This window comes from Typopeltis vanoorti, chromosome 5 (genome assembly GCF_054136105.1).
Source record: "Typopeltis vanoorti isolate ZY-2024b chromosome 5, IOZ_Tvanoo_1.0, whole genome shotgun sequence".
Taxonomy (NCBI): domain Eukaryota; kingdom Metazoa; phylum Arthropoda; class Arachnida; order Uropygi; family Thelyphonidae; genus Typopeltis; species Typopeltis vanoorti.
In genome coordinates this window covers 54411746-54423955 of record NC_143553.1, presented here as the reverse complement: position 1 = coordinate 54423955, position 12210 = coordinate 54411746, and the positions used below count along the sequence as shown (strand labels likewise).

At 35.5% G+C, this 12210-nt stretch overlaps 1 protein-coding gene across 1 annotated transcript in view; it reads right to left on the bottom strand.

The window, feature by feature from the left end:
• The window catches only part of LOC150106422 (uncharacterized), a 766385-nt gene that overhangs the window by 633590 nt on the left and 120585 nt on the right, over nucleotides 1-12210 (bottom strand). Inside the window, exons 13-14 of the mRNA XM_090392993.1 lie at nucleotides 7193-7255; nucleotides 1860-1900 (exon numbers count right to left, since the gene is read on the bottom strand). Of these exons, the coding sequence (XP_090249119.1) occupies nucleotides 1860-1900; nucleotides 7193-7255 (104 nt within the window). The remainder of the gene's footprint in view (nucleotides 1-1859; nucleotides 1901-7192; nucleotides 7256-12210) is intronic.

The window sequence follows — 12210 nt, the reverse complement described above, 5'->3', positions numbered from 1 at the left end:
GATGACCTGGAACATTATCTAGAATTAATAAAATTTTAAAGTCTACATTTTCTTTCACAGAGTAGCTTTTTATTTCACTCGCATAACAGTTGATTAAGGCATCCTCAAACAATTTTTATAGAGCAATAAGATAATGAACTCCCAGTTCATTATCTTATTGCACCGATAATGAACTGGGAGATTCGTGGATTCTCACTGTGCCATATCACAAATGGTTTCAGTTTATATACAGCCACATTACCTGTAACAGAATCGTAATACGGGCATTAAGAACTTTGAAACTATGTATAGATTTTAGCGTTTTGTGGATGAATGTCCGCTGGCATTTTTCTCCGTAATAATTTTATCCAATTTTTCCACAAACTCCTTGGCATCCTTCTCATCGAAACTTGCAGATTCACCATACATGTTCACATTATGCAGCGCAAAACGCTGCTTGAATCTCATGAACCAACCGGGAGACGCGTTGAATTCGTAGTCGTAATCGGGTTCTATTTTTTCCTTTAACATGTTGAAGAGACTTAATGCCTTAGCGGTTATGGTCCTAGTGCTAAGGGCTATGCGCTTTTGGTTCAGGTCCTCTATCCATGATGCAAGTAGCTTTTCCAAATCACAGATAGGACCTTGTCGTTGCTTCGCACTATCGTCGATTTAATGGAAGCAGATCCTTTCACAGCTTCTAAGATTTTATCTTTATTTTTGAAAATGGTCTTCACTGTAGAATGAGATCATCCGAAGTCATGTGCGATCATATTGAGGAGCTTGCTATCTTCGTGTTGCTTTATAATTTGCAACTTCGTTTCAAGACCAATTGCCTCTTTTTCTATGATCTTCACTAGGTTTTTTGCGTGTAGGGGTCATGTTGCACAAAACTTCGCGAAATATTTAACGATAAATACATAAATAACCCATTTCTCAAATACAAAATCAACAGAGGAACTGTTGAAGACACGTTCTGACTGCCGAGGGAGGCTGGGTTTTAAACCGCTGTTGTCACTGTGCGTGCTTTACCTTACGTTCGCTTGCGTCTTGTTCGAAAGTATAGCCGAAAATGTTATTTATTCCCTTATCGGATCACGGACGTAAGTCGAGGGATGACTGTATTCTTTTACTTTGAGCTCAGGAAGGAATGGTTTCTGTGAAAAATAGTTTTGGAAAAGTAGTTATTAATAATAACTTATAAAATAGTACCAGTCTTAAGGTCAGGTATTCCAAGAGCCTTATCTAGGCTCTTGGAATAAGGAAGGCTGACGGTGGGGGAGATGCACCAGGTTCCAGTTTCAGACATCACAATTCAAAAATACCTACAAATGACATATTAATTACTATAATTTCCTCACAGAAAAGAAATACTTTTTGGGGAATGTGGGGGGGGGATAACTAATGAATCCTGTTTCCACTATCCTGTAGATAGTGGAAACAGAATATTTGATCATGTCAGATGCCATTTGGTCCGAGACGGGCTCTACTCAAAGGAAAAGAAAATGTTTTATTTGTATCTAATGACTTTTTTTGTAGAATGAAGATGTGAAATATGGAAACAAATTTATTAATGACATTTGTGCAGTAATTTCTTCCACTCTGTTAATAACTTGAAAATTTTCGAGGCAAGAAGGCAAATATCACCTCTGTTATAAAAAGCACCTTAGTAATACAAGTGCAGTGGCAGACGTAGCACTTGCCCTTCGGCTAGAAAGATAATCCTACAGAATTGGAATTCTGTAGTATGCAAAGACATTTCAACTGAAGATTAGTTAATTGGCCTCATATGAAGATGACATGACTAGAAACTGTTTTTCTTTTCAGAAAAACAGACAAACCTAAAGAACACACATATTTAACAGACATAATACACTTGCCTCAAATCTTGAGTTATATTGGCAAAAGTTTGAGCAGGAATCTGAATAGGAAGTTATGAACTGACAATAAGCTCCTATAAAGGTTTTACTGCCGATATTAAAAATTTTTGAGCTTTTTTTAGAGGGAATTTATAGTTCTGTTTCAAAAAAATAATAAACAAAAAACAAAACGAGGTCTTAAAATATATTTTTGAATTTCGAGTCATCAGTATTATATAGATTAAAAATTAGTCAGTCAAAGCATATTCTATGGAATATTAAACCACTGAAAATGAGAAAGGAATAAAAACGAAGGAAGTGTCGGAAATATTATTTTTGGGGTGGGGGGGTTTATAAGAATAGATAAATCCTTAGGGACTGACTGTTAACGTCTCCTTATATTACAGTTCACTTAAAATAGCTGCTAGTCATTTGCGTTATAGAAAGGGGATCTTAATGATGGGATACCGTGAGGCATTTTCATCACTTACTCTTCGTTTGCTATCTTGGGAAAAGCTATCCATTCCTACTACCAATAAGCAACCGCATCACGAAAGCTTATAAACTGGCGCGCTGTAACTGAAAGATGCCATTACCATGGCATTCACAATATGCATTACTTACTTAGTTTCAGCTGTTCTATAGTTCCTACACGCGTTCCGGAAGCACATCAAAGAGGCACGAGAATTTTATATACTGCACTTTCTCTATAATTAATGGCCCCATTTGGCGGCGTCTTTCATGGTCAACCATCGAGAAAAGTTCAGGAAATTCATGTATTTCTAGGAAGCGAATTAGAATTTATTTTATTTTATGCCTTAATAATGAGCGAGAAATACCTCTTTCCTTTCGACATTTGTTTTCTTCAGTTAACATAGAGAAATTAACAGTTCATCATTTTCTATTGAAAAGTTATACTTCTCTACCAAAAAACAAAAAAATGAATATTAATCTGTCATAAGAGCTCGGCTGCTGTTGGGAATTACGACTGAGGTTATAAGATCAGTATATTATGTCTGTTAACTGTGTACAGTATGTTCTCCGGCGTTTTTCTGTTTTGAACGATAAAAACGTTTATGGAGGAGAAACGTAAATTGCTTTTGTATCCAGATCTTACCGTCGAATGAGATCGATTCAATTCCCAGACGGCATTAGAACCAAAGTTCTTTCCAACACCAGTGTGTAATAAAGCATGAAAACGAAATTTATGATATTAATAGATCCCTGTACATGTATACATTTGTTGTTTAGCATTACTCTGAGTCCTAAACTTTAAACTAAACTAAATTATCTAAACTTTGAAACAATCAAATATTTCAAAGTGATGCGATTAACTAGATTATTAACGTATTTGATTAAAGTGTGTTTTCAGGAGGACTTATTAGTCGAACTAAAACAAACAAACAAAAAACTGCTAATGCTTTTATGACCCACAGGAAGTATGCGAAGCCATTTTAGCCCTAACTCGTGGAGCCTCAGGTGAGGGACAGTCAAAATTCCACCATGGCCAACTAGAGATAGCTGGCCTAACACTAATTTTAAACAGCATTCGGTGAAGAGAGGCACACAAGCGACGCCATCTCCTGGTTCCTAATGTAATATATTCTTGTCTGAAATAATGTGGACTCTACTGTCAATTTTATTGAGTTTATGAAACGAAAAACAGTTTCCCTGAGGAAAAAAACCCGTTGGTCGTGACACAAATCGAGTAACTCGGTAACCCGTTAAAGAAAGACTTAAGTCTTTCTTCTAGTGGGCGACTACCCTTTCTATAATCAATAAATGAAAATTATTAATCCTTTACACACATTTAACGGGTCATCATACTAAATTGTTCCTAAGGGACAATTGTACTTCACTTAGAAGTTTTATTTACATAAGACTAAGGTAGTATTTGCTGACTTCGTGAAAAGCAATTCCTTTGTGCCAAATGCAATGCCACTAGCCGCATAAGTAGACTCAAGGTAACCAATATTGGTCCTCTATCAACTTAAGCTGTAATACGTGCGTGTTACTAAAACTTGTACGTATGGGCTAGGAACAGAGAAAGATGGATATTTTTCTGTTTTGTTTCGCATAACTGAGTATCAAATTCTGAGAAAAACACTAGAGGACGAAGATAACTGGTCCAAAGAATTACAGATGAAATGAATGAAGGAAGGGAAAAGCGATTTCGATGAGATGGATCATATTATGAATGACGATTAGATGCAGCTCGTGTTTTTATAGGTTTTGAAAAAGTCAAGAAAGTACGGGTCCATCTCAGTTGAACACTTCTTCGGAAATATGTAATAAGTATGAAGCTGAAGTGATTATCTGTGTAAAAGAGTGGCGGGAATCCATTCATTGAAGGAATTAGCAGCCCTCTGTAAAGGATCAAGTATTTTTAGGACAATTTTGATCATCCATCTAATGTAGTGACCACAATGAGTAGAAGATCCAACAGTACTCTAAACTTTGGGAGGATTGGGATCTCTAAAGGGTAGCAACTTGTTCAAAAGTGAAGTAATGATAGCAGTAAGCATAGAGTAGAAGACAAATCCGAGTTTTCGGGAGATTAAAGTGGAAATATTTATACTCGGAAAGACAGAAATTGTTGATTCCCAAAGACCTTTCATGCAAAGAATTGCCCAGATATATATATTAAAAAGTTAACATGAATATAAGCAGATTAAACATTGATAAGATACTGAAAACATTTCATTGAAGTGCAGATATTTTAGTTATACAACTTTTAACATTTTTCTAAAAGTACTTTGTTTTATTTATCTAAACATGATTGCTGTCGAACTTATATAAACATATCATAAAAACTGTACAGGCAGAAGAGGATAATTTTAAGAAAAGAAAGGGAATTATAGCTTTCCTGATGTGGTTATATTTAAAAAAATTTCCCCCCCCTTCTTCTTCCAAGCGCTTTTCAGATAATGAAGGATAGGTTTTGTTCCAAATTTCTCTGACGTATAGAAAATGCTCTAAGACATCTGAACCATGCGAACCAGAAGCGATCTACTTATAAATTATATTAAATTTCTTCACAACCGGTTATGTAGGGGGGAGATCTTTAGTCCATTTCACGTTTCTTCAGTTAATTCCGTTGATAATCGAAAGCGTTTGAACTATACAAAAATAGTTTTCGTAGCTACCTACTCAATAAATTTATTTATAAACAATTCTTCAGAAGAAATATTGAGTAGTTAAGGAGATATACGTATTATCATTCCAAATTAATTTAAAGTCTTTCTGATCCATAAAAATATTTCCAAAGGGTCTGAATTGAAGAGCATATGAAACAAATATGATTAATTAAAATGTTAAAAAGTACTACATTTTGCTTCTAAATTGTTCAATAATCGGAATGGCAGCTAGTTCTTGTAGTGAATTAGCAGAAATATCTTTTAAATATCACATTTCAATGTTATTATATATATATATTAAAGATGAAAAGCTATTTTAAACCTGGTTTTACTCCATTTCCCAAGTAAGCAAACAGACAATTAAGTCAAGTTTGCGCCTGCATGTAGTACAAGTCTAAGTGACCCGTAAAGTAGTACAAGTCTAGGCAACTCGTGGTAAAGGTGGAATAAGCTCTGATCACTATTCTTAATATTTACCCTTAATTCAAAGCCCATCTCCTTTAGGAGATGTATGTTGCTATGCATGAAAGGCAAGGGGGGGCCACTACCTCTGTATTACTTTAACCTTAGTATTTCTAAGCCTGGCTCCCACTGATGAGACCTCAATAAAGGTCGAAACCGGTCTGGGTAGTGGCCCCCTTGCCTTTAATTTATACTTCGAATGCTCCAGGGAAGCTCCAAATCTTCCTCTCCCTTTCATCACGCGTTCGTAATCAGGGACTGTTGATATTGACTTATACAGTATATATCAAAACTCGTTTTATATTATCACTGTCATCCGAGCTAGTTTTCTGTTACCAATAAAAGTTTCGCATATACTTCACACATGGAAAAAAAGCTTAAAGAAGTTTATGTGGGGAGATAGTAACTCGCTGGCAGTGGTAAACAACACCCCTCCCTAACAGCCACTATACTGCAGAGGCAATAAAAACAAGTACTTTTATTATGCCAGTGAATAAGGTATGAGGATTTGTGTAATATATTTCTCAACAAATAGTGCAATTAGAGACAACTGGGATAAAAACACACTAATTAATGAATCACATGTTCCCTCATACAGAAACTATGCTGTATAGATTGAAACAAAACCATATGCTGCATGGGAAAACACAGTATCTAACTAAAAACTATTGTTATTAATTAGCTGTGTGAGTTCGATTTCCCAAGGCAGCAATAAAATTCAACCGAACGTGTTAAAATTCGTAAAAGTGTTAAAACTAAGTAATATATATATATATATATATATATATATATATATAAATAATGAATGTTATGGCAGTTTCACATATGGAATTCGGTTGAAGATAGTTAGCATTTCAACTCAATTGTCAGATATGCTTTTATCTTTCGGTTGCGCGATCTTTTGTTAATACCGCACCAATCATATGCAAGTTTTAATAACCTGCCTTTGCTGTCTATTTCGCGTTAGGCTTAATTACCGTAAAGGGAGAAAAGTCACAAAAGAGAAAAATGTTCCTGGTCCGGGGATTCCCTTATTCAGGTAATATTCACTAATATTCAGTCTGTGGTGTGCCAGTATCGGTAAGTGGTGATATTATTTGATCTATTCTACGCTAAAAAATTTAACCCTGACAAGTGGATGATTTAAAAAAAAAATTCCAAAAAAAAAAAGGACAGTATTTCATATTTTACCAGAACAACCCGCATCGTCTTCAGAACCAAACGGTAAGAGGCAAAAGTAATATATGCATTTGATTTTTGCAATATTCGCTGTGTATGTTTTGTATTGAATATAAATACAATAAATATTATAATAACATATCTCTCTATTACATTTTTTTTCGAGGGGGGCCGTGAAGTATTTTAATTTTTGCAAAGGGGCCCTGACATCCAGAAGTTTGGGAAGCACTGATCTAGAACTTCCCATTACAAAGAACGCCCATGAAGCAAAGAACTTCCTTTAAAAAGGAGACCGAAATCTGTTTCTATCATGTGACGTTTCACTTCGTACACGCCGATTAACTGGCAATGATTTTCTGCGGTTCCATATCATTAATGTTCGGAAATCGGATCACGCTATTTTCAACTGTCCCATCCTCTTGCGGCATACGTTGTCATGCGATATCCATGTGATTTCATTTGGTGGCCGTATGAGGAAAGATAAAGTACAATGTGCTCACTTTATTTTTTATATGATAATAGTGGTGAATTATACGTTTTTTTTTTCTTCCGTCTCAAAAAGGGAAAAAAACTTACCTTTTCATATTCTTCATTCACACTTTCTGGAATACCTGGTCGGATCTCTCCATTTTCAGCTTCCTAGGAAAAATAAAAACGACATACGGCTTTATAATATTTTATTTCAAATAATCCCAAAAGAGCTTCAAAAATACACTGAAGACTTTAGTTCGATCATTTGCCCATTTTTTGTCACAAATACAATTTTAGCCGTTCTTGTTGAACATAAGAGAGGACACAGTTCTGAATAAAATTGAATGACGCATAAATCGCACCTTTTTTATGTCGTATGTAATGTCAATTGTATTTCCAATTTCGTAATTTTTAAATGGCTTACGAAAAGTTATCTCTTAATTGGAGAGTAAAGTTTAAAAAACCATTCAGGTCACCATTAAATTCCCACATAAAATTTTATAAAGAATTTGAGAAGAAAAAAGAATAACCTTGAAGCCCCTTCGGCTCTCCATTTCAATAAAATAAATACAAACCTTATTATTCATGAAAACTAAATCCTCCCTCTCTCTTTCGCTGCCAAACCACATCCAATAATAGGTTTTAATTTATGTTGTACCATGTAAAAACTAAAATATATGCAATAATAAATGACAAAAAATATTTTTTTCTCGCAAATAGGATTAGGATAGCGAATTGAAGATTCTTGGTAAGTCATGTCATACCCATTTTCAGTTTTTTCCAGAAAACGTTAGTTTCCGAAAATCCCCGGTTGTATTTCGCACCACGATTTTTTGGTCTTAATTTTGGGAAAAAAAAGTGAGTTATATTCGAGTAAAATACGGTATATTGTTTTTTTTTTTTCATTTTTTTGAGGTTTATCCTTACACACTGGAGAGTTTTTCACCTCGATAGGAAATAAAATGGCGACATTGACCTGTCTTAGCAAATGGTGAATCAGTCGAGTCTGTAGAGAGTCATGCATTAAAATAATATTTTTTTTCTGACAAATTAAGAATAAAGAGCATCTTCACGCTCGTCATTATGAAAATATCTTTAAGTACAGTATACGCCGATTTTTGCATAAGAATAAGTATTTGTAACGAAGGTTTTTAATAGATAAAATAATCTATTTCAAAAAAAAAGAGGAAAATAAAGAAAATAAACTCAACAGGAGACCCCGGAAGATTTATATAAATTTATTCATATGTCTTTACAAATTACCAGTAAGAATAAAAAAATAAAAAAGTCTATATTTAGTAGACTTTAGACATATAAGGACTTAACTCACACAATCTTTCGTTAACACAGAATAACATTTAACGTTCAACCTATGACATAATAGAAGAAACCACAGCGTCTCTAAATTGATGTAGAACCGGAAGCTAACACCACAAAGCTAATTTAATCAGGCGATCATCTATCAAACGATGGATCAGGCGAAATGACTGGAGACAACTCAGTTAAACTATAGTTAGCTTCACAGCATTTAGTTGCATCGGCCATAATTTCAACCAAACCAACAGTATTTGATTCGAAAGTGATGCTTAGTGTAAAATTCTAATTTATTAGAAAATTTATTTCACACGCAATTATATACATATTTCTTTAATTTTGTTATAATTATGGCCGAAGGGGAAAAAAGGCTATGGCCACTATGTTTCGTGTGTTATTATTTTTTTTTTTTATGTTGGCTCCATACACGAGAGGTTGGTTGATCAACCTATACGAGTACGTTAGTACCATATATGGGTAGTGGGTTGGGAAAGGAGAAACTTGTTTACATTTGATTTAAAAGCCTATATTATTTTCCTTGGGAAATACATCAGGGTAAGACTGTTTCACAGTACGACAGCAGCAGAGATGAAGGAGAAGGAAAAGAAACATTCTGTAGGTTTCAAGGTGTACTGTGAAAGGATGTTGGGTGGCAGTTGTACATGGTCTAATGAGCTTAATACTGAGTGGGGGAATTATTGATTCTATTTCAGATTTGCCATGGAAATATCTTTAGAATATACAAATTGCAGAGACCAAACATCTGTGTGAAAATGAGGAGGGGGAGTGAGTTGGTAAGAGATGGGTCATTTATCAATCTACTTGCTTTCCTCTGTATTGAGTCAAGCATTTTGAGGGAGCTTTTAGGAGTCCCGCTCCAAATGTGAGAGCAGTATTTGATAGCTGGGCGGATTTGTGATTTATATAAGGTTAACAACACTGTTTAGAGGTGAAGTAACGTCTTGAGCGAAAGAGAAGAGAAATCCTAGTTTTTTGGAAGCTGAGGATGCAATGGTTGTTATGTGTTTATGCCAGAAGAGGCCTGATGTCAAGGAAATTCCAAGAAGAGAAATCTCATCTTGTCTCTAAATTTGAGTGTTATCAAAAATAATACTGGTGGACATGGCTCTTTATTTATGAGAAATAAGACAGAAGGGTTTTACTAGCGTCGAAGTTGACGGAGTTATCTGAGCCCCCATTGGAGGATGGATGGCTAGGAGATCAGAATCGAGGAGGTAGTGGTTGAAGTGAGTTTTGTAGAGTAGGGTTTGTCAAATGAAAGGGAGGCGTGCAATGTGCTGTCATCTACAAAATTGTGTATTAGGTTGGGGGTTAACTGGAGTAGATCATTGATATACAGAAAGAAGTTCGGTGAGACAACAGAATCTTTTGGAACCCCAGCATTAGTTATATGGTGAGAGGATAAGGAATCATCTATCATCACACATAGTGTGCATCCAGAAAGAAAGCTGGCAGTCCAACTGCAGAAGTCCTGAGATAGTCCAAATGATAGAAGTTTGCTTCGTAAGTCTTTGTGTGCCAGACTCGATCAAAAGCTTTAGAGATATGCAGTGCAACCACTTGAGATTCGCCAAATTTCTCCATGGCATTTGTCTAGAGATGGGTGATATATGAGAGTAGATCTCATGTTGATTGGCAGCGACAGAATCAATAGTGGTGGTCGCTTAACAGCTGGGTGCCTTCATGGTAGTGTAGGAGTTAAATTGATGGTTTTCTCCGTCACTTTAGATAGGATTGAAGTGAGTGAGATGGGGCAGTAATTGGACGGCAGTGATTTGTCACACTTCTTAGGAATGGGTTGAATATAGGCCAATTTCCAGACTTTGTGATACTTACCAGTGCAGTAAGAGAGTGCATACAAGCGCTTTTGACAAGATCAAGATAAATTATACATTTTTGGTCGTTTTATAATAGAAATACAATTTTATTAATACAGACCAGTATTTTACATAAAAACATTTATTCAAACCTACCAGTTTCGCCAGCAAACTGTCTGGCTTTTTCAAGGCATTACGGAGATATGAAAGTTAGTAAATGCAAATTAAAAGGAACATAAAAAACGTTGTAAACCAAACTAGTATCTATGGTTACACGTTTCGCGTGACAGAGATGACTTATTGTTCTTATTCATTATCACGCATGCGTGTTTGTTGTAGACTTGTAATGTGATTACTGGCTAGCTGTAGTTCAGATTGATTGAGAGAGAGGATCAAGTTTTTCCACGAACTGTTTAGAATTACACCCTGATTTCTGTTGAGGTTTCCGCCGGTTATTAGTACTATTGTGGCTTCCTTAAATACACGATGCCTGTAGTCGTCATCGAGATATGGCATGGAGCTGTTTTGCCAATCTATCGTGTGGTTAGACGTGCAGAAATGATGTGCTAAGCCGGAAGAGATGCTTCTGTTGTGGTTTACATCACCAACATGTTCTTTTTGTCTAATTTCTAAACTTCGTGAAGTTTGTCCGATGTAGGCAAGACCACAGGAGCAGGGAATGTAATATACTCCTGGATATTTCTGGAACGGAACTTTTATCTTTTGGAGATCCTAAAACTTGTCTGATGTTGGTGGTTCGTTTGAAGACCACTCTGATGTTGTGGGCTCTTAGTATTCTTGCTATTTGATCAGAAATTGACTTGATGAAAGGTATCACTACAGTAGAAATGTGCTGACGGTGGGATTCTTCTTGTCTGGGGTTGTCATTATATAGATATTTTTTTATGATGTTTTGAGGATATCCATTTTGTGATAATGTGTTGGCTATTAGTGAGAGTTCATTCTGTGTATCCTCCTCTTCTGATATAAACTTTTTGGCTCTATGTTTCAGCATGTGGATAATACTCAGTTTGTGTGACTTGTGATGGTTTGAAGTATAGTAAAGATATCTTCCAGTATCTGTGGGCTTTCTGTAAATGGATAATTTGACACTGTTAGGTTGTTTTTTATATCAAGATATCTAAAAAATGCAGTTGGTTGTTGTTTTCTACTTCCAGAGTGAATTTTATCTTGCTATGTATTGAGTTGATTTTATCCACAAACGATTTTAGGTTGTCTAAGCTGTCTTGCCATATGATGAATATATCATCCACATATCTCCACCATGTAGATGGTCTCGGAGAGATTGCAGAGAGAATATCTTTTTCAAGTTTTTCCCTGAAAAGGTCTGGACAAGATGGACATGATAGCGGGCTTCCCATTGCTAGGCCTTCTAATTGTTGGTATATGGTGTTGTTAACCTTGAAGAAATTAGATTGAAGGCAGTGTCTAAACATCTGTGTGACTAGAGGAAAGAGGTCTTGGATGATGTTTATTACCTCTTCTACTGGAACATTGGTGAAAAGGGATACAACATGTAGGCTGGCTAGCATGTCAGTTGGTGCAATCTTAATGGCTTGGAGTTTATTTACAAAATGTTGACTATTCTTGATATAGGATTCTGTTGATCTTATTTTATTATTTAATAAGTTTGCAAGATGCTTTGCCAAAAGGTAGGCTGGTGATGATCTTCCATCAACTATTGGACGGAGAGATATTGTGTCCGTCTGGAAATGACACCATGCCTCCCTAAACTTTCTGTGTGTTCTTCTGTCACCAAATATACACAAACAGTTTTCATAAAATGTTCTTAAATGTCCCAAAATAAAGAATCTTTATCGAATTGGATAAAATCTTGAGTCTAATTTTGCCATTGATGAATTTAAATGATTAGCGATAATTTTCCCCATGATACGAAGTTGGAGAAAATAAATTCACACATACATTTTAATTTACTCAGCTATTCTGGTT